This window comes from Artemia franciscana, chromosome 16 (genome assembly GCF_032884065.1).
Source record: "Artemia franciscana chromosome 16, ASM3288406v1, whole genome shotgun sequence".
Taxonomy (NCBI): domain Eukaryota; kingdom Metazoa; phylum Arthropoda; class Branchiopoda; order Anostraca; family Artemiidae; genus Artemia; species Artemia franciscana.
This window is the reverse complement of record NC_088878.1, coordinates 27,356,134-27,383,679: the sequence shown is the minus strand read 5'-3', so window position 1 is coordinate 27,383,679 and position 27,546 is coordinate 27,356,134. Positions and strand designations below refer to the sequence as shown.

Genomic DNA, 27,546 nt, shown 5'->3' with positions numbered 1-27,546 from the left:
CATTCAAGGTAATTGAAAAGAACTGCAAAGTCATGGAGAGAGGAAATAATTGCTACATCTTCAGCAAACATAATAATTTTACAAAGAGGCAAAACATCCAGTAGATCATTTATAAAAAGAAGAAATAAAACGGACCCAAGGACAGAGCCCTGAGGTACTCTGTAATTAATCTGGAAAGTATCTGAACAAAGATCATAGGATTTATCAATACATTCTAGTCATCTCCCAGAAAGATAAGATGTAAAAAAATTAAGAGTTTGTGCTAAAAATCCATAAGACTTAAGTTTAATTAAAAAAAGAATGATTTACAGTGTCAAATGCTTTAGCATTTGTCAAATGCTTTAGTGACATAGAGGAAAATTGCCAAAGCATGTTGATCACCATCTAATGAATCATTTATATTCAATTAAAGTTCATGAATTGCCAGTTCAGTAGACTTTCCCTTTATAAATCCATATTGGGAAGTGTGTAATATCTTACTATCAAATAAATATTTTTGTAGTTGACTTTTTGCAATTTTTCCCAAAATTTTACTATAAACTGAAAGCAAAGAAATACCTCTATAATCTGAATAATCAGTTGAATTACCGGCTTTAGGTAATGCTATAACATTGGCTTTTTTTAGAAGCTCAAGGAAAACCCTACGTGTAAGTGATAGATTAAAATATGCGCCAACAAGGGGGAAATATAAAGTAAGAATTTCATTGTTTTAGCAATTTAATTATAGTTTTTTTTTTATAATACAGTCTGCACTTTACTGAAAAAAATTTAATGCTTTCACTTTTATGACTTTAATAAATCAAATATTATTAATATTTTAAGGAATAAATTAGCATATGCATATTAAACTGAAAATACACATTCATCTGTATTTTCTCAGTAAAGTGCAAATTATGCCCTGGCCTTGGGAAGGAATAGGGGGTTCTGAGCCCTATTTATGTTAATTTCTGCTTGCTTTGAGCTTGACTTGGTTACTACAACTACTACTAACAAGTCACAGCAGCACCAAGCTCATAAAGCCAACACAGCTATACATGCTCCTCCTCCACCCCACTCTATTCAAAATCCCCCTCTTTACACCCTCTAAGGAAGTTCGAATTTCCTTTAAGTTTTTTTTATGACATCCTCCCAGCCCAACCATAGATGACCTGCTTTTGGTTGTTTTTGACTTGGTTATTTATTGTAATTTTTGGGAATCATTTATTTATTGATCCTGATCCATGGTACATAGATCTATATATATATATATATATATATATATATATATATATATATATATATATATATATATATATATATATATATATATATATATACATATATATATATATATATATATATATATATATATATATATATATATATATATACATATATATATATATATATATATATATATATATATATATATATATATATATACTATTTTTATAAATAAGCAATAATTGTATATTTATTTATTTATATATTTTTTCTGATTAATAGCTCCATATTTTTCCAGAAAAATTGGCAGCCTGGGATACTCTGGCCTAATAAAATCTAGATAGGTCAGAAGTTTGAGAAAATTTGTTAAGAGCCTTAATTTTGGAAAAAAATATTTATGTGAGTGGTGTCATTTTTATATACATCAGTAGGCTATTGCAATGACATCATATTTGTCAAACTTATGTGTAAAAATTGAACATTTTCATGTATGGGGAAGCTTATATTTTTTTAAAGACAAAAAAACTGGTAATTTGCAAAAACATTTCCATATATTCTAACATGGGATTACAACATTTCAAAAACCTTGAAAAAGAAACTTAAAAGCTTGAAGCTTAGTAGAAATTGGGCTTGCTGTAATAATCAACATCTATAAAAAGACATTAAATTGTGTAAAGAGCAAATAAACTGGTAATTGCAAAAATATTTGTATACATTTTAACAAGAGATTACACAATTTGAAAATCTTAAAAAAGAAAACCAAAAGTTTGAATCTTTGTAGAATTCATTGTTGAAAAAACATAATTACCAAATTTCTTATCATTTAAGTATAAGCAATTTTTGAGACATTAAAAAAGTTGTAAATTTTTAAGACAGATTTTTAGAAGTCATCAAAGGTCAGGATCCTGTAGAGGGAGAATGAGTGGAGGTAGGTAATTCAAGATACCTTCCTGGGAGCCTGAGACATACTTTAGCCTGTAGACCTATCCCTGAAAGTTTCATTTTCTTAACCTAACTCCTTTCCCAGATAGCCATAAGTAGCTAAGTAGAATTTTACCTAAAAATAATAAATGGAAGATTTATTTTGAATTTTTTTATTCAACTTTATTTTGAAAATCAAGTTTGTGAATTATACAACTTTTACAAAGTAGATTTATGCTGAAATAGTAAGTTTGAAACATACAATAGGATATGCAAATACATTTCCTAAACTTAAAAAAAAAAACCTTCATATGGTTTAAAATTCTACACAATTAAAACAAATTGTATTTTCAGATCTAAAGCCAGTGAAAAAAACAATAACTAGATATGAAGGTAAAATGTTGTTTTGTCATAATTTTCATAGGTAGGCTATATTCCTGTCATGTAGACAAATTTCAGGATCCTCTAAAGAGAGAAGGTGTAGAGATAGGTACTTTGAAATGGATATACAGCTAATATGAAACAGGCTAGTATAGCTTATATATAGAGAAAAAATCCTTAGCCAATCATTGTAGCCTAGCCTAATCCATTTTTATATAAAAAAAAAAAAAATATAGAATGAAATCATTATTTTCATGGGTCCTTTCTGAGATAGCCAAAAGTCAATAAACTAGAATTTTATCAGGCTTAAAATTGTACTTACAAGGAAAGACATTATTATATTCAGAAAGAGGATAAAAAATGGCATTTAATTGTATGTTCAATTTATTTGTAAGTCAATAACATGAGCTGCTCAATATTTACCATTCTGGCTATATTAAGCAAATTCATGTTTTAATAATAACCCATTAATATAAACAATAGGCCTAGGCCTACCCAAAATAAGGGACTTAGCCTAATGGTAGCCTACTAGCCTAGGCTTACTTTTATTTCTTCAGGATGTTTTCTTCAGAAGTGGTTAACCACTAAATATTTACAAAACATTTTAAGTTTTATTATAGCAGAAAGTTTCAACGTTGAATTTATACAGTCGGCCCTACTTGGCTATAGCATATAGCCAATTTAAAACAAAATTAAACTGACAACTTGGTTAACTCCGGCAAGATTCATTGATATCCTAGAAATAATTGTAGCCTACTGCTTACGACTCTCAATTAGCTCCTGAAACTGTTCAGATCCTTTGCTCTTTTTTTTAAGAGCCAAAAGAACATAATTTCTGAGTTCCGGATCAACACTCATTTTGAACTTTTGAATTCATGCTTGAAAGACAAATTAACGTTGCCAACTTTTGGGCGTAGGAATGCCTTTCCTGAGCCTCTGACAATTATCATTTTTAGCTAGAAAGTGTCCATCTTGAAATCTCAAAAACTAGAGGCTATTTTTTCACCAGTTGTATTATTGACCAAATGACGCTTTGTAAGCCTCTTTCAAAGCAGCCAATAAACACCAAACCTAATGAAAACGAAAAAATTCATATAAACATTATTAAAAACTGAATTAATAAGAAAGCACGTAACCATATAAACTTATAAATCTCTTATTTTGGAGAAAATTGTTTACTTGCATCTGTCTAAATTAGATGCTAAAAAAAAAACAGAAAAAGACTACTTTAGTTAAACACGACATTTTTTTTTATCAAAACATATATCCAGTTGGAAAGTTTTTCGTTTTATGTCATTAATTTACAAAGCAGATCCCTTTTTGCCCTTTTATGTCCCAAATTTCTAAAGTGGGTCACTTTTTGCCTTTTATGTCATTGTTGCCCAGCACATAGGAATATGTCCTTTTGACATAAAGTGTGAACAGTTGGCAACCCTGCTACCTATGCTTTGGAAAGAAATCAGGTCTCTGACCGCTTCTTATCCAATAGGTAATAGAGTTTGTCTCTGTCTGCCGTACTTTGCTGCCTACCCATTCGGCTGGCAATTATCTACTTTTTAAACCAAAAGGAAAAAGCCTTAAATCAAATATCTTTCTATAGATGATTAGCTGCACATACATATATCATCCAACAGGTGAAGTTTATGATACCCCACTATAATGTCAGTCTGTATAGATCTAAATTAGATCACTTTCAACACATGCAAGAGTGCCCATTCATGAAAATGTGGGGGGAGGGTATGGATTTTTTCAAACAAAGATGCAAAAGTTGTGTTTTACATAGTGTAGGGAAGGGAGCCTCTTCCCATCTGATTCAATTGGAGTCCCTGAGTATACGATGAGTTAGGTTTACCCTTCTGCCATGTGTCTACTTGAGACTAGCCTTAATCTCGGAGTCACAGACAGTGGTAATGATGTTCATAGTCTTACCCTACTCAAACTTGTTAAGGGTCAGCTTGTAAATTAATCGTGGAGTTGGTGTAAGTACTTGGAATAGAATCTTCTCGCCAATTCAGACTCTCCTCCCCCCTTCAATAGGAAAGACTTCCACTGAGTAAAAATAAACCTTCATAGCAAGTCACTTGTTATTGATACGATTCATAATCCCTCGAGGAACATGATCAGTGATCATATTGAAGAATTCATAGACTGCATGAGGGTAAAGTTTCCAAAATTAAGCGCCAAGATCGTCCACCATATCCAGTAGTTGAAAATTCAGACTATTCAGGTTGAGGGAATTGATGTGTATAATGTAAATCTCACTTATAGTCTGGATCACATCATAGAATTTGAAACGTATGGTGGTTTTTTTTAAACGTAATGGACCTTTTTTGCGTAATCATATCTAATACAGATTCATTTGATGTTAAGTGCTTTCGATTCGCTAGCGACTTACGTGGTAATTGTGGCTCACAAATATACATAAAATATCTTTATCTATAGGAAAAAATAATTATACAGTTTTCTCATCATGCAAAGTGGAACAAACTTCAAAGTTCGTTAGCTCTAAAGCCCAGGAACAGAATTAGAACTGAAAAACAAGAAATAGCAAAGGTCTTTTTTACAAAAATAGGATTGCAGGTGAGATTGAGCCGTTTGGACCATGTAAGCTTATTAAAGTACCTTCTCGGACTAGGATTTGTTTAAATCTACTCCTACAGTCGTCTCATTGCAACGCTGCACGAAACCAACACAGCTGTACACACCCCCCCCCCCCACAATATGTTCAAAACTTTACTTCTGCTTCCCTTTAAATATTTTCTTCTGACCTATTCGCACCCTGTTTAAGACGACCTGGTGTTTTGTTTTAGCCGATTCTAGATGAATGGCCGAAAAGTACCAGGTCAAAACATGACAACTTTTATTAGGACTCAGAACGAGTCAATTCAAGCCTTGCGTCGAAAGTAAATTTGAGAAGAAACCAATCAGTGCAACTTTAAAGCGGAGGTGGAAATTCGTCGGCGAACCCTCTTCGGCCATCTATATCCATCTCCAACTCCTCAATACATATCAATCGTGTGATGACACAACCTCATCAGGAAAAGGCAGATACTCTTGCTAAAGCTTTTGTGTATACACCTTTGTTGCAAAAGTTGATGATGATGGAGCCAGCCCTCTCGTCTTTCCGCCTCACACTAATATAAACGTCAACAGATTGGAAAAATGGGACCCAAAATGTTTTGGGTCCCAGGAAAAGCCTGTTCTCCAAATGTTCTCTTTTTAAGAAATGCTTTAAATGTGGATCTTTTACAAAGGCTTGCTCATTAGAAAGATGCTCATGTTGTCACGGTTTTCGAAGCTGACGCAGGTCAATTCATGCAGGATCGTAATTACAAATCAGCCTACTATACATTATAGAAGCATACGAGTGTCATTAGTAAGTTGCTATATCAGAATCTCGGGTCAAACTAGTTTCTAATTGCACCCAATACAATTTTATAAGAAAAGATTGCCTCATTGCGCATAATTTTATTGGGCTGCTTTCTCAGAGATAAGATGTTGGTTTCCTATTTTCTTGGCTTCTTAATAGGTGAATTAAAAAAAATCTTGTAGGAATTTTAGTTTTTTTTGGATGGGGTGTGTGTAAATAAATAATTGAACAACTTATTGTGGCCTCTAGGGGAATTATTTTAATAGTACAGTTGAATTTATTTTGTTGAAAGGGTTGTTATGCAGATTAGGATGTGTGATTTGTTTTATTTGTTTGTAATCTATTTAATCCTCTATTATTATGGTACTTGGTATTATTAACCGGTTAATTTGGACGGTTAATTTGGAAAAATTAGAAACAATTAGGTATTTTTAACTTACGAACGGGTGATCGGATCTAAATGAAATTTGATATTTAGAAGGATATCGCGTCTCAGAGCTCACACTTTAAATCCCGACCGGATCCGGTGACACTGGGGAGAGTTGGAGGGGGAAACCTAAAATCTTGGAAAACACTTAAAAAATTAGAAAAAATGGTATATTTGTAACTTACGAACGGGCAATCGGATCTTATTGTAAATTGATATTTAGAAGAATCTTGTGTTTCAGAGCTCTCATTTTAAATCCCGATCAGATCCAGTGACATTGGGAGGAATTTGAGGGGGGAAACGTGAAAATTGAGGTATCTTTATCTTACGAATGGATAATCGGATCTTAATGAAACTTGATAAAGAGAAAGATCTTATGTCTCAGATGCTCCATTTAGAATTCAAATCGCCGGGAACAGAGGGAGTTGGAGGGGAGAAACTTGATGGGAATAATAAGCACAAGTTCTGGATACGTGATTGACATAATTGGAACGGATCCACTCTCTTTGGGCGAGTTGGGGGGTGTTAATTCGGAAAAATTGAGGTATTTTTAACTTAAGAACGGGTGACCAGATCTTAATGAAATTTGATATTTAGAAGGAACTCATGTCTCAGAGCTCTTGTTTTAAATTTCAACCAGATCTGGTGAAATTGGAGGGAGTTGAAGGGGGAAACCGGAAATCTTGGAAAACGCTTAGAGTGGAGAGATCGGGATGACACTCCGTGGGTAGAATATGCAAATGTTATAGATACGTGATTGACGTAACCAGATTTGAACCGTTTTTTTTGGGGGAGAGGGGGAGTTAGGGGGGCCCACGCTTGGCACATTTGGTGCTTCTGGATGTGCTAGGACGATGAAAATTGGTAAGCGTGCCAGGGACCTGCACAAATTGACTTGATAAAGTTGTTTTCCCCGATTCGACCATCTGGGGGTGGGGCTGAAAGGAGAGGAGAAATTAGAAAAAATGAGGTATTTTTCTGGTCTGTCATATGGAATGAACACCTTTGTGAACTGAGATCATCCTGCTCCAGGAAGCTATCATCCAATGGAATAGCCTTCACCCCTATCAAACTATTCTTCTTTTCACATTTAGCGTCAGACCAGTCATTCAGCATACATCTCCTCTTTTCAGTAATATCCAAAAACCCATACTGCTCTTCTCAAGCGAATCCAAAATGGGTAAAAAAAAGAAAAAAAAAATCTGGTAGGAACATTAGCTATCCCCTTAAACATTACCGAGCCTTGGCGTTGTGATTATCCCAGTTCTTAACTATTATATATGCATTGTCCTCCATCAGAGGAGCTGTATATATCTCCTGTTTGGTAGGGCTGAGTCGATGAAATTTACTCGTCAGAGCAACTTACAATAGGGAGCTACCCACGAGGAATACCTAAAAGATAGCAAAAACTTAAAAAAAAACGCATAAAAACTTGGTTTGTAAGTACTTTTGTTACGTTTTTACGAGTTGTGCAAAAATTTTGAGGGGGGAAGGTTAAAATTCTGTACCCCCCCCTGTATAAGGCTTACCCTATATATATATTATCTTTACTTTACAAGTCAAGGAGCCTCTGGGGGGGGGAGTATAATGTATTATTGTGTATTATATTATGAATAAATTTTCTCTATTTTGTCCTTTAAGAACCCTCTTGTCTTTTCTATTTTTGTTTCGCATTTTTGGCCATGAAATCACATTTTTTATTCAATTTTTTCAATGCTATATTTTCTTTAACTGAATACAGTCAAGGGACCTGGTTTCAATGTTTTTATTCGAGTATATGACAACTCAGCTGAATCAGAGACATGTATAACTTCTCAAAAATATCTATAGAAGAAAAACGAACTATACAAACTAGACATCATGAATATATGAATCTTTTAAGTGAATTAAGTCAGCTTTTGCAAAAAAAAAAGAAAGAAGAAAATCATGAAACCATTCACGCTATTCACAATGTTCCGTTTCAGGCAAAGGGTTGTAGGACCTCTTTGAACTTGTTCTGAGTTTTCCCTTAAGTCAGACAGCAATACCGCATAAAACTCATATTTATTTATAATCATACGAAAACAACAACAAAAATACACATTTTCCTTGCATCTATTCCAAAACAAACTCAATAAAATTCATGCTTATACCCTTATATTGTCATATATTATGCATATAGACTATGTGACGTTTCATGTTATTTTTGATAATGCTCAGTTTCTTGTGGCGATTTATTGTGACAATCATTCACTATTTGGCCTTTTTTATTACCTGTCGATGGGAAAACACATAGAGGACTGAAAGACCATAAGCCCCTCCTCCTTCCGAGCATGCGTGCACGGTCTTTTTGGTAGGGCACATCTAAGAGGAGGGGCATGTTAAAAAAATAAAAACATAGAAAGTATATTTTATGAATACAGTCGAAAAGTTCATTTTTAGAGACGACCCCCCCCACCACCACCAACCGGGTTTGTCCCCATCCATACTGGGTTAGGCCATTTTGTTACTTCTAAAGGCAAATTTTACTTTTTAAATTAATAAAATTCAAAATAACCCACTTTCTTGTTTAAGAAATTTCAATCACTGACAGACAACAGAAAACAGCCCCTTCCCCATGTCAGATTCCAGGGTACGTCCCTGTGCCTGGGCATTATCAATTATGTCATATTAGTCACTAGGTCCACAAAAAGCATATAAATACCAGAAAGAAGTAAAAAATTCCTAACAGTACATAATCAAAAAGCTTAAAAAGTATTAAAATATGCAAAAGTACCTATGAAAGTATAAAGTCTTCGCAGGTTAAATGTTAAAAATGCATTTGTTCTTTTATTTGTTAAGTACAAATAATTTAGGCATAGATAACCTGAGATATTAGGATGAACTAACAAAAGAGAGTATTCAAGGCCGTATCCAGCGGGGGGAGGGGGTTATGGGTTTAAGCCTCCCAACTTGAAATTTTTGTCCGACTCGTAAGAACGTAATAAAATACAAATAAACAAACTCTCAATGCTATTTTTTAAGTTTTTTGTAGCCCCCCCCCCCCTCCGAATAAAAATCCTCGATACAGCCTTGAGAATAATAGCCTAAATTGCTTTTCAGACGCACTTATTTTAGCACCTCAATTTTCCACAATATGTCTCTTAATGTAAAATGGGTTAAGGAAAAATACAAATCCACCCGAGGCGTTGCTAAATTTCAGAAAGCACGCGCACCAGGTGGCAGGCACCCATCATAGCAAATTGTGCCACGCATTGTGGGGACTTTGCCACACAAGGTACTCTGATACGTACACCAGGTGACAGGAATTGTGCAACCCCTCGCATACCACAGGTACGTTTATCATTCACTTATCTAATGGAACAATATGAATATATTTTTTTCTGTTAAAAAGAAGGTAATTAACTACCTTCCGCTCTTATCTTTATATGGACAACATATTTTTTTTTTTAAAGGAATTATTCAGACATTGTGCACGTGGCAATAAATAGACACTTCTAATCTCTATAGAAATGAGTCGTACACGATGGCAGAGACGTTCGAGTGTCTGATAAATAATACTTTACGCTAAATGCAAGATGATATATAAAAAATATAATAAAATCACACTTTTTTGTTCAGGTTTCACTAAAAATCCATAATTTTTTGACACAAAAAAAGCAGAATGCATCCAGCCCAGAAAAAAATACCCTTACACTCCCAGGGAAAATATTCAGGTATCGCAGTTACCCATACAATTTTTAGGATTTGGTTGGGGGAGGGGGAGCCATCACAGTTTTTTTCCAAAGGGGGTGAGTTTTGAAAAAAGTCGAAATCCTACAAGGTTTTGAAAAGGTCTGGCAATCAAAGGTAGATGGAACACCCAGTCTAAAAATACCCTAAAATATACAAATTGTTCATATTTTGCCAGACCCTCTCCCTCCTAGGTAAAATCCTATGAGTCTTTTCCTCCTAAGACTTAAACCAGTGAGAACATATGTTTAAAATATTTTTTATATGATTTTATTTTATACAATATATTGTACAATTAAAAGGGCAAGCGAATCCCTTGATAGACGTACAGAATATACTTAAATTCGCCAAATACGATGAACATTCAATTAACTGACTCAATCATGTTATTTATTCGTTTTGAAAAATAGGATTGATAGACTCCAATGAATCTCCGAGGCGAAAAAGACAAATGTCTGAAAAGAACAGACTTCCTATCAGACAAATTAACGTTAAAACAGAAACACAAATTAATAATTTTAGATAAATTAATATTTTTTAAAGGAATGATTTATCAGGGCAAAACAAGGACTTCAATCCTTTGCAAGGTAAAAATGGCAACTAGCAGCCATAGAGTGAAAACTAGCGCTAGCATTAAAAGAAACTATCAACACCATCTGGCGATTGACAACACCTTGAATTTTTTAGTGTAATAATAAATAATTAATTTAATTAGTTTAATTGGTAAAATTTGGCTAGCAATAATTGACAGACCTCAGTTCCTAACAGAAAACGATTAGCAAGCTAGAAAAAATACCCAAGTGTCGCCAGACGCTAGACGACCTTAGCGCCAGTTCCCACTCTTATGTGTAACCCATACTATTAGGAGCAGAACCTAGTCATCCTATTTTGCTGCATCATTTATTTAGTTTAGGGCGAGGGTTACTGGCGTCTCCTTGTAAGACAAGATTGAGGTCCACCCAACTTCAAAAGGGTATCCAGAGGAATTTAGAAGAAAAGGTGGGGGTAAATTCTAGTTTATGGGTTTCTTGCCATCTTGAAAAGTATCTGAGTTACGCGAACGAAACTTTCAGACAAAAAATCTAGTGTCAAATATGTACCCCAGGAAGGTATTACCAAGCAACCATATCAACCTTTTTTTTTATTTCCAGGGCTTAGAAGATTGCTTACATGACAGGTCTATACCTATCAGAAATCTGACAAAAAACTTTTAAACTTTTTAACCATATCAACCTTTTTTTTTATTTCTAGGGCTTAGAAGATTGCTTACATGACAGGTCTATACCTATCATAAATCTGACAAAAAACGTTTTACCTTAGCTTTGAGTTTTCATTTCAGTTTTTGAAAATGCAATTCCTGTTATTTCAGGAGAATTTAAGCCATATCTAGGGTTTATTTCAAAATTTAAGAAATAGATCTATAGATCTTTAAAACCATATAAATTGGGACTGAGCAAAGATATGAGACTCAAACCCCTTTTCTTCAGGGGGACCAATTAGGAGGGGGAGGTAGGGAGGGCAATTATCTCATAGACTTGAAAATACCTTCTTATTTCTATTTCATAACTATTTTCTATTTTATCATGGCTGACTGATCGTTTTTGCCCCTCCCCACCCCACGTACGATCCTTGCCCTCCCCCTAAAATTTCATGAATCGGCGCAACTACTTTTCTTATGCCTCTTTTGAGCAGAAGGTCTATTATTTAAGCTTTCACTTTTATAACACCAAAATTGTTCAAGGTTATCAAAAGCCGGTGCCCTCTAGAGGAAGTAGTGGAGATAGGAAGCTATGGATGCATTCCTGAGTTTCATTCACAAAACTCAACTGCTTTCTAAGCCTTCAAACTAGAATTTTACCCACCCGGAAAGCGTCAGATGATTTGCCTCCAACCATGCATACCTCCCCACTCCGGCCTTGGGCAGAGCATCAGGATATCGGCACCTGCGCTACGCGAGCCTCATTGGTCCGTATGCAAAATTTTTTCTTGTTATTACAGACTTATTTGTTTAAGCTCCCTTAAGTTTTGGAATAAAATATCGTTAATAAATTTTTTTTTTGCGGGGGGGGCAGGAGGGATGGACAATGAAAGGCCAGGGGTCGGCTCCCATAAATTTTAGAATACAGTAATGTTAATTAAGTTGTTTTTTTGGAGGGGGGATCAAATCTAAACGATTTTAATTGTTGCATAAACAGTAACAGATTTTTAGTAGCTCACTATCATGCAATTGTCAATAAAAATTTGTATCTTAACGATTCTTGTTGGAACAGTCGAAAAACGGCTTTAGATTTTGATAGATATATTAAAAGAGATATTGTTATAACTTTACGTGGGCTGGATGCTCCTCGTTTTAACATATTCATTTGTGAGTCCATCCTACAGGAAGAAAAGATTGTTGCAGTCCCAATACAAAAATTAAAAACACGCATTAAAAAAGATATGTCACAATACTGCATCTACCCCAAATACCCCACACTTTAAAGATAAAGGAGTATTTGTCGATACATATTTAAAATGCACTATTATAAAATGCATCACTCTTGGTTTACACCACAAATAGTTTTCTGACTATGAAAACAAAGGCTAGAAGTCATTGAACAACTTGAAGAACTATGTGAAGATTACAAAACACCCAATGGATAATTGCTCTCGTAAGTTGACGCTTCAAACCTAAAAAGTAGAAAAAAAGATAAAATATATAATTTTAAAATCTGGTAATTTTTCTTTTGCTTTTATTGTTACTACGCCAGAGGCGGTTTTAGGAGAGGGACAGAGGGGGCACTTGTCCCGGGCACAGAAATTTTATGGGCGCAAAATTTCGGATAAATAATCTAACAGTTATAATGTAATTTTGAAATTTTATTTTTTTAAGATAAAGTAGAAGAGCAGTTAATTAACGAAAATAATTGATAAAATATTAATTAATTAATAAAATAAAAATGTCAAAAACGAAAAATAATTAAATAGTAATTAAATCATTTGAATAATAAACTAAAAAATAAACTGTGTAATTTAATCAATAAACATAATTTTATTAATAAATGAAAGTTTTATTAAAAGTTGGCTTGAAAATTTTGTGGGAGACAAGGTGGAGAGGGTGGGGGTCTAATCAGTATTTTGCCCCGGGCACAAGAGAGACCAGAGCTGCCGCTGTTCTATGCATACTACAAATAAAGAAACCAATTGCGGACATGCTGTCTTCGAAGTTTCAAGGCTTTTACAACTTTCTAGGAAATTAAAAGTTTACTGTAAAAGTAAATGCCCTGCTTATTAAATACGACACATAAAGAATATACCAAACGAAGGTGAGATACAAATTTTTCAAACATAGTAATTCTAGAAGAGTGAAAACATAAAAAAATTGCTATTAATAAGATAGAACCATCTATTCCGTACCTGAACCAAAAAGTTATTTGTTGGAGATACTCGCTAATGCTCCACTCGGAAAAATATAATAATAAAAAAAAATTCACAGATATAACAATTTTAAAATTATTCAGATAATTTTCGCTGTTGCATTGAAAAAATTGAGAGCAATATATAATTAGTTTATTGGGTATAAATTTTGTTGTTTTTATTGATGTCTTTTAGTTTTACTGATGATGATGGACACTGTATATGCGTCCAAAATATTCAGTTAAAATTTTGTATTTGTTTCACTGTCGATTGAAAGGTTTCATCCCTATTTTGAGTTGTCATATTTCGTCATAAAATTATTTCCACAAACATACATAATTCTTATATATATTTTATCTATATTGTTTAATAAATTATATTGTTTATTTTTATTATATTAATTCAAATATACATTATTTATAAATTAAATCACAGACATATATTTCCACCATGTAAGTGTGGAAAATATATTTGGGGAAATATAAAAATAAATGAAAATTTTTACTCAATAACTAATAAAGAAACTACAATAAATGACCAATAAAATGATAAAAAAATCGCTCAATTTTAAGCAATGAAGACATTAAAAGTACATAACTTCCAACATTTCGCTGTAAATACAATATCTGCGAAAACAAATTCTTCGAATTAAAACACATGAAATTTGTACAAACCGCGTTCCAGTTTAGTACCACAACGCGAATGAACAACCATCAGTCCCCATTCCCGCTTGTCCTACCATTATAACTGGCTCTATGGATATAACATACGAGGGGTCGGAAAGAGAATGACTCCTTCAGTCAAAACAAGCAACAACATGCTTTAATCGTTTTAGGCATAAACCCCTTATGCATACCCCCTCCCTTGTCTTTGGATCTGTTTGAAATAAAGTCGTTTCTATTTTAATGAAAATATTACTAACGTAGGTAAAGTACTTTAACTTATTGTCATCATACATTTCATTAGAAATGGCACACCCCCTTCCCCCATTCAGAAAATTTCTGGCGGCGTCCTTGACTGGTTGAACCCGTTTCATTTTTAACTGGTATGACCAAAGACAAATTAAAGATCAAACTAGCTTTAAAGGAGAGCGAATCTGCTTCTAATTATCGAAATTTCAATTTTGATTCAAAGATATTGTATTTTTTGACGATAGTGACCAAATTAGATAAATATTATGACCAATTATGACCAAACAAATTATGACCAATATTATTTGACCAAATTAGATAAATAATCCGCTAGCAGATTGCTTATATGTTCAATACCCTTTTGAGCAATACTTTCTTGATTCATCAAAAAATGGGTAGTCGCTTGTTAATGTTGCAGAAACAGGGAGATGGCAACCCTATAACTCATCATTATATGCTTTAGGACCGTTATCCTACTGGTTTCTATTTTTGCGTCATTTTAATTCGACTCGTAAAAAAAGGAAGAAAAAACAAACACTTTTCAAAGACAACTTTTTTGTCAAAACATTACAAAGAAAAATTGCAAAGATAAAAAAAAAAATTGGAAGACTGTTAAAATCTTTACAAAAGAGAAAATAATAGGGCATATTCGTACACAAATATCCTTTAATCTCTTCCATCCATTTTAGCAAACTGTTTTTAAAATAAGAGTTTACAAAATATTAATTCAACATGTGTTCATGAAGCTGCATTTCAGCGTTGAGAAGAGTGATCAAGAGAGTTTTTCTTCGTTTTCTTGTCATATTAAACAAAAAAAATAAGTTTTTTAAATGAAAGTAAGGAGCGACATTAAAACTTAAAACGAACAGAAATTACTCCGTATATGAAAGGGGCTTTTCCTTCTCAACGCCCCGCTCTTTACGCTAAAGCTTGACTCTTTCTATTAACTCTACATTTTAAAACAGTAAAAAACTTTCATATACGGAGTAATTTCTGTTCGTTTTAAGTTTTAATGTCGCTCCTTACTTTCATTTAAAAAAATAGTTTTTTTTATTTACATTCTGAGCGTTTTTGAATCAATGCATGTTTTGATTTTGGCTCTCCGCAGAGGAATAATTAAAACGAAATTTGAATTTTTTTGCTAAATGACTTTCTCATAATTTTGATCGAATGATTTTGAGAAAAAAGAGCGGGGGAGGAAGCCTAGTTGCCCTCCAATTTTCAGTTAATTAAAAAGGCAACTAGAACTTTTAATTTTTTACGAATCTTTTTATAAGTAAAATATATACTTAACTTATAAATTAGCTTTCGTAAAGAACTTTTGTATTCTCATGTTTTTATTACATATATGAGGGGGTTCGCCCCCTCGTCAGTACCTCGCTCTTTACACTAAAGCTTGAATTTTGTCCCAATTCATTAAGAATGACCCCTGAATCACAAAAGCCGCAGAATAAATAGTTGAAATTAGTAAAAATACTTTAGCGTAAAGAGCGAGGTAATAAGAGGAGGTGAGCCCCTCATATGGGAAATAATTTCTGTTCGTTTTAAGTTTTAATGCTGCTGCTTACTTCCAGCTGAAAAAAAAAACTTTTTCATATTTATTTTTTCATTGTTTTTTTTAAGTAATGCTAGTAAATCCTGCGCTTCCTTCATGGAAATTTTCTTCCCCCATGACAAATTCCTCGATGGAAAGTTCCCCCAGCATATCCCCCTCTTCTCAACCCCGGCCTCCAACCAAAAAATCCTCCTGAAAACGGCTGTACACTTCCCAATAACCATTACTATATGTAAGCACTGGTCAAAGTTTTGAACTTGTAACCTCTCCCACGGGGACTGTGGGGGAGTAAGTCGTCCCCAAAGACATAGTTACAAGGTTTTTCGACTACGCTGAATAAAATGGCTATCTCAGAATTTTGATAGGTTGACTTTGGGAAAATGATTAGCGTGGGAGGGGGCCTAGGTGCCCTCCAATTTTTTTGGTGACTTAACTTTTCATTTCCGTTAGAATGAGCCCTCTCGCAACATTCTAGAACAACTGGGTCGATACGATCACCCCTGGGGAAAAAAACAAACAAAAAACAAACAAATAAACAAGCATCCGTGATCTGCCTTCTGCCTTCTATGACTTTTAGGGGGTGTTTCCCCCTATTTTCTAAAATAACGCGAATTTTCTCAGGCTCGTAACTTTTGATGGGTAAGACTAAACTGGATGAAACTTATATATTTAAAATCAGCATTAAAATGCGATTCTTTTGATGTAGCTATTGGTACCAAAATTCTATTTTTTTTTAGTTTTGGTTACTATTGAGCCGGGTCGCTCCTTACTACACTTCGTTACCACGAACTGTTTGATATTATCCCATAAATAACGAATGAGTCCGTCTTCTTACTTTTCTTCTTTTTTTTTAACTTAGTTGAGAGTATCCATATCAACGTTTTTATAAGAAGCTTTTAGGCTTTCTAAGAATTAAAGAACAATAGCCTATAGCCTATTTGTGTTCGAAAACAAATATATATCCTGGAGGAAAATAGGTTAAATTGTTTACGGAAAAGATTTTCCAGATAAAATTAGAAAAAAAAGAACCATAAAAAAAATAAGCTCTTCAAAAACAACAAGAGAACATAAATCTTTTGATCAAAACATCGAAATGGGAAAATTCGCATAGATTAAAAAATGATGCAAGTACTGTTAAAAGCTTCACGATTGAACAACTAATAGGATATATTGGTATAAAATCGAAATTCAGTATACACTTTAATCTCCATTCATCTTAGCCAAATTTTAACCATGTCAAATTTTTTTTAAATCAAAATTTAAAAATATTAATTCAACACGCGTTCTTGAAGCTGAATTTCAGCGATGTGAAACTTTTTGAGTTAAAAAGTATAATGTAAGCAACCATCTTTTTTCATTGGGAGTATCCATATAAAGTTTTTATTTCTAAAAACTTTTAGGGTTTCCAAAATTAAAAACAACAGCATGGCATAATTACATTTAAAAGCAAATACATTTCTTGGAGAAAACTATGATATTATTTCAGGGAAAAGACTTTCCAGATAAATTAGGAAAAAAACGAGATTAATGAAATTAGTACGCTTGAAGTCAGTAATTACTCGAGAGACAATGTTCATTTGTGATTTACACGAGAAAAAAAGTAATAAAAAAGCACTTTTCAAACGTAACAAGAGAAAATACATCTTTTGGTCAAAATATTAAAAAAGAAAGAATTACGCAGATTAGAAAATGATTAAAGTACTGTTAAAAGATTTACAAATATAGAACTAAAAGGATATATTGGTATATAAATCAAAACTCAAAGCAGCGTGAGCAACTGATTTTTTTATTTCTTTTCTATATAACTTCGTTGAGAGTATCCATATCAACGTTTTTGTAAGAAGCTTTTAGAATTTCTGAAAATTAAAAAACAATATAGCCTATTACATATGAAAAGTGATCTTTTTTTGGAGGAAACTAGGTTATATTATTTCAGGGAAAAGATTTTCCAGGGAAAATTAGGAGAAAAAACACGATTAATAAAACGAATACGTTTCAAGTCAAAAATTATTTGAAAGGTAATCTTAGTACGCGATTACACGAGAAAAGAAGAACAAGTAACTAAGACTAAATAAAGTAGACAAGGCGGATTATTAAGATATAATCAGAATTAATAAAATAATAAGAACAAATTTGATAATAAATAAATAAATAAATATATGAATGAAGAAGGCAAATAATTGATAATAATAAGAACAAATAAGATAATCAATAATTAAATATCAAATAAATAACTACACAATTACTAAACTAACCAGAATAAATAAATAACTACAGAAGACAAATAATTAATAAGGATGAATGATATAATAAATTTACAAATAAATAATTAATTAAGACAAGAGTAAAATAAATCCAAATTTATACTTTAACATCCATTCAGCTTAGTCACTATATTTCCTAATAATAGTGTATTAATATCAACTCAATACGCGTTCTTGAGTCTGCACGTACGTACTGCGACAAGCATTGTTTGAACTATTTCTGGTGAGAACTATCGAAGGGAATAGACTTCTGAAGTTTATAACAAAACAATCACAGTCACAATTCCAAACTCTTTCGCTAATCATTTTCCTTTTGAAAAATACTTTAGCTACTTTCAGAAAAGAAAGTCGAAAATACACATTTTCAAACCTTTTCGACAAAAATTAAATTTATTAGCTCCCCCACTTACGTGCTGATTATTTTGATTAGATATAATCAAGGGATAGATAGATATAATCACATCAAATATTTGATTATATATAAGTATTTGGGGAGGAGGATTTTCCATTTGGAGAATTTTCTGTAGGGGGGAAATTTCCCAATGAAAATCACAACTCACCTGTAGGCTATAAATGATTTATTTTCCTGGTTCCAGTGGAATAATTTCATCAAAATCCTGGGGGGGGGGCAAAGTTGAAACAAATTTTCCCAATTCAAGTGAAAAAGACAGTGAAAAAGGCAGTAAAAAATGAGAAATAAAGGCAGTAAAAAATGAGTACCATAAAGGCAAAAATATACTACAGAAAACTGACTTGCTTATCTGGAAGCTTTAGTTATGCAGGCTTATCTTTATTTTGACAAGATTTTTGGAAAAGCTAAATTTCAGCTGGCAGGGGAAGGGCAAAATGAGATCTGGGGGAGGAGTCGAACTTAGGTCTGGTGGAAGCATTTGCCCCCTCCCGGCCCAATAGCAAATTACGCCCATGCCAGGGCGTATGAATGGATCACATTGAAAACTGTCTGGTATTATAAGCTAAGTTTTTCTTTGTAATTTGTTAACATTCTGGAATGCATATTTAATTGTTAACTAGCAGCAGAGCCTGTTAGACAGCACGCAAAAGTAAGAAAAAAAACCCAGCACCAGATACCTACTGACTGAGTGTTTAATGGGACATTTTAGCTCCATGTGCCCGTTGTATTACGTCATAAAATTTTTTTCAGGGCTGAAAATAAATCGTTGTGTGGCAGTTGTCACTGCCATGCAATGTGGCAGTTCGTCAATTAAACAGGTAGATAGTTTTTTTTGCCATGCCCCTACGCCTTTGATGCAATAATTATTCAATTGCGTATACACTACGTTCTAGCTAGTCTGGCCTAATTAGGCAGCACTGGTTCATGGAATGTGGTTTTTATTGTTTTGCAGTATATGTAATTCCTCCCCCACACCTATTTTAAACTAAAATCAGAGTCTGTGACAATAAGAAAATAAAATTAATTATACAAATAAATAAAAAAGCAAAAGAAAGTTTTAAAAAAAGTAAAACCAAAAGTAAAAAAATAATAATAAAAAACTGCAGCGTATACTTCTTCTCAAGAGTCAGAAACCCATTCACTATGTTATAAGTTGCACTAAACATGCAGTAATGAATCGGTACTTCGCTGATATAACATTTCCCCGTGTTTCCAAAAATTCTAAATTATGTTTCTTTTTACTGTTTGCATTTTTCATCACAAACGAGCAAAATCAACTTTCAAAAATTTTGAATTTCTAATACTCTTCTCAAGGGTCGAAAACCCATTCATTACATTATAAGCTGCTCCCTGGGTAGAATGGCTTCAGACACCTGTTCTATAAGACCACGTGGTTGTTTTCATGGCTAATGGTTACGTATATTAGCCAATTATATGGCTAGATAGTAAAACTTGACATATATTTGGTTAGGCTTTTAATCACATTCTTTAAAAAAAAACTTGTGCAGCAAAATTCTTGGAATCCGAAGAAACATAAGATAAAAAGAAAATCTCTCCCAATTAAGACAAGATGAAAGAAAAACTCTAAAGTAGTTTTGAAATTAAGTAATTTTCGTCTCAATTTTAAGGAAAATATACGAAGAGACTTGAATTCATAATTTTTTCAGTAAAAATGCATCAAAGATACTTTGATTGTAATCTCTTTTTCTTGCTAAAATGAGGAAATAAAGACGGCTCTAGAATTGAAAACCCAAACTAAACGCATTAAGAATAATAAACAGTAATGTTATCAAACAACTTTGAAGAAAATTAAAACTGAATATAAGGAAACAAAAAAGAACTTCTGGGAAGGTATTTAACACCTGAATATTAGGGATTTTTTCTATCTTTTGTTTTAGCCTTGTCTGTCTTCGATGGACGTAGACCGAATCATCGGAAGAAAGGGGAGTCCCCTTTTGTTTCAGCCTTGTCTTTTGACTGTATTATCAATAGACATATACCCAATCATCGGGAGAAGTGGGAGGGGGAGGGGTAATCAGAGAAATTTCGAGGGTGAGGACTGAAAACTGTGAATTTGTAGTAAAAAATATTCCACTCTTTAAGATATGGAGTCCTTCAGTTAGTCTTAGTAGAAGGGAGACCCCTCATCTTCCCTGTTATCAAACAGTTCGGGGTAACGAACTGTAGTAAGGAGCGACCCGGCTCAATAGTAACCGAAACTCTTAAAAACAGAACTTTGATACCAATAGTTACATCAAAAGAATTGCGCCTTAACGCTGATTTTAAATATATAAGTTTCATCAAGTTTAGTTTTACCCATCAAAAATTACGAGCCTGAGAAAATTTGCCTTAGTTTAGAAAATAGGGGGAAACACCCCCTAAAAGTCATAGAATCTTAACGAAAACCATACCATCAGATTCAGCGTATCAGAGAACCCTACTATAGAAGTTTCAAGCTTCTATCTACAAAAATATGGAATTTTTCATTTTTTCCCAGAAGACAGATCACGGATGCGTGTTTATTTGTTTGTTTGTGTTTTTTTTCGTTTTTTCCCCCAGGGGTGGTCGTATCGACCCAGTGGTCCTTGAATGTCGCGAGAGGGCTCATTCTAACGGAAATCAGAAGTTCTAGTGCCCTTCTTAAGTGACCAAAAAAATTGGAGGGCACCTAGGCCCCCCCTCACACATTTCCCTCCAAAGTCACTGGATCAAAATTTTGAGATAGCCATTCTGTTCAGCTTAGTCAAAAACCAAAAAATTATGTCTTTCGGGACGACTTAATACCCCACAGTCCCCGGGGGAGGGTCTGCAAGTTACAAACTTTGACCACTGTTTGGATATAGTAATAGTTATTATGAAGTGTACAGACGTTTTTAGGGGGACTTTTTCGTGTTGGGGGGGTCAAGGGAGGAGGTTACGTGGGAGGATCTTTCCATGGAGAAATTTTTCATGAGAGAAGAGAATATCCATGAAGGGAGCGCAGGATTTTCTAGCATTATTTAAAAAATGAGGAAATAAATAGAACGCCTCGCTCTTTATGCTAAAGTTTTTTTTAATTGTTTTAAAAAGTAGAGTTGAGACAGAGTCAAACTTTAGCGCAAAGAGCGAGGTATTGAGGAGGGGACAACCCCTTTCATATACGAAATAATTTATGTTCGTTTTAATGTCACTCCTTACTTGCATTTAAAAAAAACTTGTTTTTTTTTATTTAATATTTAGCATAAATGAGGTATTAATGAGGCCAGGAACATGCAAGGGTAAAAGTGGCATCATAAAAATCGTATTGTTCAAAGATTATGCAAAATGTGAGGCTACAACAGCCTACCATCAAAACCCATTCAAACAGGGTAGTCAAAAATTCAGGTAGTCAGGTAGGGTAAGTCAAAAAGAGGGCATGGAGACAGGCAAGTAAATTGGAGGAGGGGGATTTTGAAAAATACTTTTCTTTGTAGCTCTATCGAAGAAAAAATAAAAAGAAAGAAAATATTCACCCCTTGATTTGAAACACATTTCCCCCCCCAAAAAAAAATAATCGTGCATTGACATCGTAGGGCCCGCAAATGATCCGTTGGTAATGGGTCATTAATCGCCAATGCTGTTAATCACAATACTTATTTACGATTTTGTGAAATAGATCACCACTTCATGCTATATAATAGTGAAACCCTGGTGAAAAACAAGTTTGATACAGCTGACATGGATGAAAGCCGTTCTGGCCACAAATCGTAGGCTATAATCGTAGGTTATGCCATAAAATTCGTGCTATAAAATTCCATTGTATAAAACTAGCTTAAACCTTGGCGAAAAACATAAAAATGAGTTAGAAAATCTTAACCATTCGTCATGCGATTCCAGCCACCTGCCTCATGCACAAATTTCACATTTCTTTTAGAGCCATTACTTGAAATTTTGCAATAAATTAAACCACCCACATCTTAAATAACATTCGTGAATCTGATGGGCAATACGCTAAGATTGGAGTAGTAGCCAAAAATTAATAAACAAGATATGAAACCAGAAACAATTCGTATTCCCACTGACAGAAACCATGTTGACAAGTTCAAGTGTGAGCTTCGTCCAGTTCTACTGGTTTAATGTTCTTATGTCATCGAAAACGAAATTATCATATTTTTTTTACCAGTTGCCCTCTGGGTTACCAATAAAATAAAATATTATTTTCTTAATCTGTAATAATTAAATATCATTTTAATAGGATTGAAAATTGGCGAGGAGTTATGAATTAATCGCTAGTCTCCCTTCATTTCAATTAAGCTTGAATATAGGTGGTGCGGGGTCACAACTCCCTTATTGCATTTTTTTTCTTTGTAACATAAAAGATTAAGTCCAAATACTTATCGGCATATATATATATATATATATATATATATATATATATATATATATATATATATATATATATATATATATATATATATATATATATATATATATATATATATATATATATATATATATATATATATATATATATATATATATATATATATACATAAATAACCTATATATGTTACCGTGATTATATTATGTATAATTATATTAAACGATATTGAATTATATTAAAATGACATTGAATTACTACAGATTAAGAAAATAATATTTTATTAATATAATTCTCCAATCCACACATACAACTCCGAATTGTATGTGTGGTATTGAAGAAACAGTAGAGCACGTATTATTTGTAAGCCCAACGTAAATAAAGAGCCTATAAATGGACAATTTAGCTTATAGTTGGTATTTCTAGTTGTTATTCTTTGTATCTTATTTTGTTTTCTTTGTCTTACTTATTTTGACTGTCTTGGTAGTTTATAGTTTATTTATTTTAGCAAAATAGTCCTTGTGAGTTTAATTGCTCATTAAATTTATACATATTAGCCAAAATTTTTTTTTTAACTTTTAATTAAAATTATTTAATAAAAGTATTATTTAACAGTAAAAAAAAAAAACAAAAAAAAACTAACATTACCTCACACGTGTCATATTGGAACAGAATTTCGTAGTTACTGAATATTTTCTCCGAATTCAAATAGAAAACAGCTACAGGCATAGCACAGGTCCAATATCAAAACACATTACCTGCAAGAGAAAAATTTCGTACAATTGTAGTTTGAAATAACTAGATTGCATCGACAATTATAACAAATGTTCAGATACTAGCAAGAATAACAACGAACTGACATTTAGTTATTTCAACAATGTTACTAATCGATTGAGCATTGTCACTAAGGTCGTATCTAGTGGGAGGAATTTTACAGCCCCCCCCCCCCGAAAATCTTTATCTGACTCGTTAAAACGTAACATAGAAACATAGTTTTGATGGTTTTTTAAAGTTTTTATTATAAATCCTTCCATCCTCCCACGAAAAAAAAATCCTGGATACACCCTTCATACACACCAGAGGTTTGGGCTAGAAAACCTTTTGTTAATGATCGCCTGGCCCGCTCTTCAGTCAATAAACTGTATACAATTATGCTATGATGGAAACACACAAGCTAAAGCAGGTAAATAAAACATTTATGACAAGGGGCAGAAATTCCTTCTGAAAAAAATACGATAAAAAAGCTATCACTAGACATTTAGATGTCTTTATCCACGAAAAGTAAAGCAATTTCACACAATAAAAACACTGCGCTTACGCAAAAACCGAAGTTTTTGCTAGCGTGTCGCATAAGATACTGGCCGGTTTCATCAACCCTAGCATTGCCTAAGTAAAGAGCGACATGGGCACAATGTATTCATTTTTTGTTCGGCTTTTCTTCTGACCAAGGCACTTAGTATAGAAAGACTTGTCATAGAAACTTCGAAAAGAGCTCATTCGATTGGAAATAAAGTTCTAGTACCCCTTTTAAGAGTGAAGTCATTTGAGGGCAACCATTCCCTAACGCCCAACATTTCTCCAAACAAATCCTATGAAAATTTTGAAATAGCCATTTTGTTCAGCATAGTTGAAAGGTCCAGTAATTACGTCTTTGGGCTAGCTGGCCATTGTTAACATGAGTCTAGACATTTACCCCCCAGGAAATCCTTCCACGTAAAATTCCCCCATACGCAAAACTGAGTAGGCAAAGAGGAAGTACAAAATAGGTACCTCAAAATGTCGATCAGATGTTTTAAGGGGTAACACAAGGGCCAATTTCAGAAATGGTTTTGGGACAAGGGCTGGTTGGTCTCCAGACACTATCCCTCCAAAACTTTTGAGATAGCCATTTTATTCAGCATAGTTGAACGATCCAGTAACTATGTCTCTAAGGACATTGGAAATGTCAACCCCCACAGTTATTCAATTTGCCCATTATGCTTTAAGACTAAATATTACTTTAAAACTGAATTAAAAGACACTGGGTGTATGCTGGTTGCCAAAAAGCCATCTCAGAAATATCTCGAGAACGACTAAGGGTATAAAGTCGAAACTTTCAGAGCTACAACTATTACTACTTTTCCTGTAAGATTTAACTAAAACAAAAGAGTGTGAGTGTGTCCAGGATTGCCAAAGAGCATAGATACATTTTTGTGGGAATGGTATTAAGTTTTATTTTTCGGATCAGCTTGAGAAGGCATAAAAATAAATTAAAACAATACTATTTGGGTAAGATTTTCTCCAGCATGCAAAGAACAAGCCAGACTTATAGAAAAAAAAAAGATTTTAAATATTTCTTGCTTTTTCCATGAAGAAGACTATGTAAAAAAAAAACGAAAAGAAATTAATTTTAGAAACTTTTCCACAAAATAAGCTTTTCAAAGAAAAGTTAGCGATAGATTAAACCATAAATGAGAAGACATTAAGTCAAATAATATTCCAAGCATAAAACTACTTAAATTACATAATCAAAAGCGCACTTTAATGAAATGAAACAAATGAATTTTGATTGACAGCTTAAGAAACATATACTTATATTTATTCCTTAAAGTCCTAATGGTTTTTGATTTATTAACGTTAAAAACGTGAAAATATATAAAATGTATTTCTTTTAGTAAAGTGCACTTTATGTCCTGGTCTTCAGAGGTCATGGGGAAGTGTCAGCCCCATTCATGTTAATTTCTGTTTGTTTTGAGTTTGACTCGGTTATTTAATGTAATTTCTGTTCGTTTTGAGTTTCATTTATTTTTTATTGGTGTGATTTGTAGTAGTGTTACGCTTGGAAGATTTTCTTTTACTTTTTTTTCTGCTCATTTTTGGTTGAATGGAGCTTTCATTGGAAAACTTATTTTGTGGAAGACGTTTTTTTTAAATTGATAACAAATAAAAAAGAACAAAAGAGCCAAACAAAAAACCCGGCTCTTTCAGCAATATCATTGCTATAAAATACCCATACCACAACCCCCTTACCACCCCATGTCACTACTACCCTTAATCAAAAGAAAACATCCAAATCAACGTTTAAAATAGCCAGCTGGCTTTAACATCAGTTCTTTTTTTAATTGCAAAATCGTTGGATCTGAAGCGGGGTTGCCACCATTAGTGATTTACCACTATTTCTAGTGACATTTTTTTACTGCCTAAACTAAAGCTAAGACAAGAACTAAGAGCTCATATGGCACTTGTGACGAGGGATCGGATCCGGTCCGGTTATGTCAATCACGCATCTAGAACTTGTGCTTATTCTCGAACTCACCAAAGCACTAGAAATCCCCCCCCCAATTCCCCCAAAGAGATCAGATCTGGTCCAGTTATGTCAATAACGTATCTAGAACTTGTGCTTATTCTTCCCATCAAGTTTCATCCCGATCTCTCCACTCTAAGCGTTTTCCAAGATTTCCGGTTTCCAATATTTACGTTTCCCCCTTACACTAAAGCTGTACATAAATCACTAGACTTTTGAACAAAATCAATACACCAGGAAAAAATCACTAGATCTAGTGATTGTTTCTCACCGGGTGGCAACCCTGCTGTAGAGTATCCTCTGGTACATGTACGCTTTTGTCATGAAACAGTCGATCACTTAGGTCACTTTAGGTACTTGCGACAGAATAGACGGGAAATACATAATTTGGGCTATATATCTGCTCATTAGGGACGGGTATAAAGTATTTGGACATTTTGAAGCTGGAAAACAATTCCTACTTCATAATATACAGAATAATTGTATTCAGCACATTTTGCATGCAGACCTGCTATATTCTACTCCCACCCCCCGAATGTGCAAATATATAGCCCAAATTCGTTCTAAAATATAATATTTTCATCATATTATGGGATATTTCATTAGGATTGAGCGTCAAAGAAACAGGTCCTAATTAAACGAAGCACTTGAGTGGCGTATAATACACAATCACGTTCACTTCAAGGAGGCACACTCGTGCCTCTTTAAAGAGGCGAACCACGACAATGTTAAGCGATCTTCGGTTCCAGTGGTCGCAGAGGGATGGGGAGGGATGCATTTCGTAGCCCGAGCTCCAACTAAGAAACCTGCCAAATTTCATCCCCCTCCAACTTTTCCTTCATGGGGAAAATCTGGCCGAAAGTTTCGACCCCCCAACCCCAGCCCCCCTTTAACGTTGTCCGATCGGGCTGAAATTCACAAGTTAAGGTTCCCTAGGGCCCAGGAGCTTATCCGCGAAATTTCAGCTCGATCCGATAACTCCTTCCCTGTTTTCAAGAAACCACGCATAGCCACTTAAAGTTCATGTTCTTTTTTTTTCGCCACGCCTACAGGTCACAGCCGACATCGGATCTGGGTGTACGAAGACTCATTCGACGCGGAATTCTCCGAGTAATTTTGCTTGAAAGTTTCGTCGGAAAATCTTAACCCCCCGATTTTCTAGCTTAGAAAAACCCCATTTCCCCATAAGAGCCCATGTTAAGTTTTTTGTTGTTAAAAGTTACGAATTTCAACATCAAGTACATCAAAATGATCAGCTCGACATGGTGAGACTGACTGAAAGCTTCAAAAAATTCTGTCTTAATCCGTAAAATTTTTATTTGAGAAAAATGACAGAAACCCTTTTTTTTCTGCCACGCCTACAGGTCACAGCC

At 33.7% G+C, this 27,546-nt stretch overlaps 2 protein-coding genes across 6 annotated transcripts in view; both read right to left on the bottom strand.

Moving 5' to 3' along the window:
• The window catches only part of LOC136037302 (autophagy-related protein 16-1-like), a 226,882-nt gene extending 223,489 nt beyond the window's left edge, over positions 1–3,393 (bottom strand). Inside the window, exon 1 of one of the 2 annotated variants that reach the window (XM_065719949.1) lies at positions 3,270–3,393. In XM_065719949.1, coding sequence (XP_065576021.1) covers positions 3,270–3,363 — 94 coding nt within the window. In that variant the 5' untranslated portion in view covers positions 3,364–3,393. The remainder of the gene's footprint in view (positions 1–3,269) is intronic. The other variant, XM_065719950.1, reaches the window with a different exon arrangement.
• Positions 3,394–8,328: 4,935 nt separating this feature from the next.
• The window catches only part of LOC136037304 (ras-related protein Rap-2c-like), a 90,608-nt gene continuing 71,390 nt past the window's right edge, over positions 8,329–27,546 (bottom strand). For all 4 annotated transcript variants that reach the window (XM_065719956.1, XM_065719954.1, XM_065719952.1 and 1 more), the window contains 3 exons: positions 23,539–23,648; positions 11,247–12,683; positions 8,329–11,146 (listed from right to left, as the gene is read on the bottom strand). The gene's annotated coding sequence lies outside the window, so the exon portion shown is untranslated. The remainder of the gene's footprint in view (positions 11,147–11,246; positions 12,684–23,538; positions 23,649–27,546) is intronic.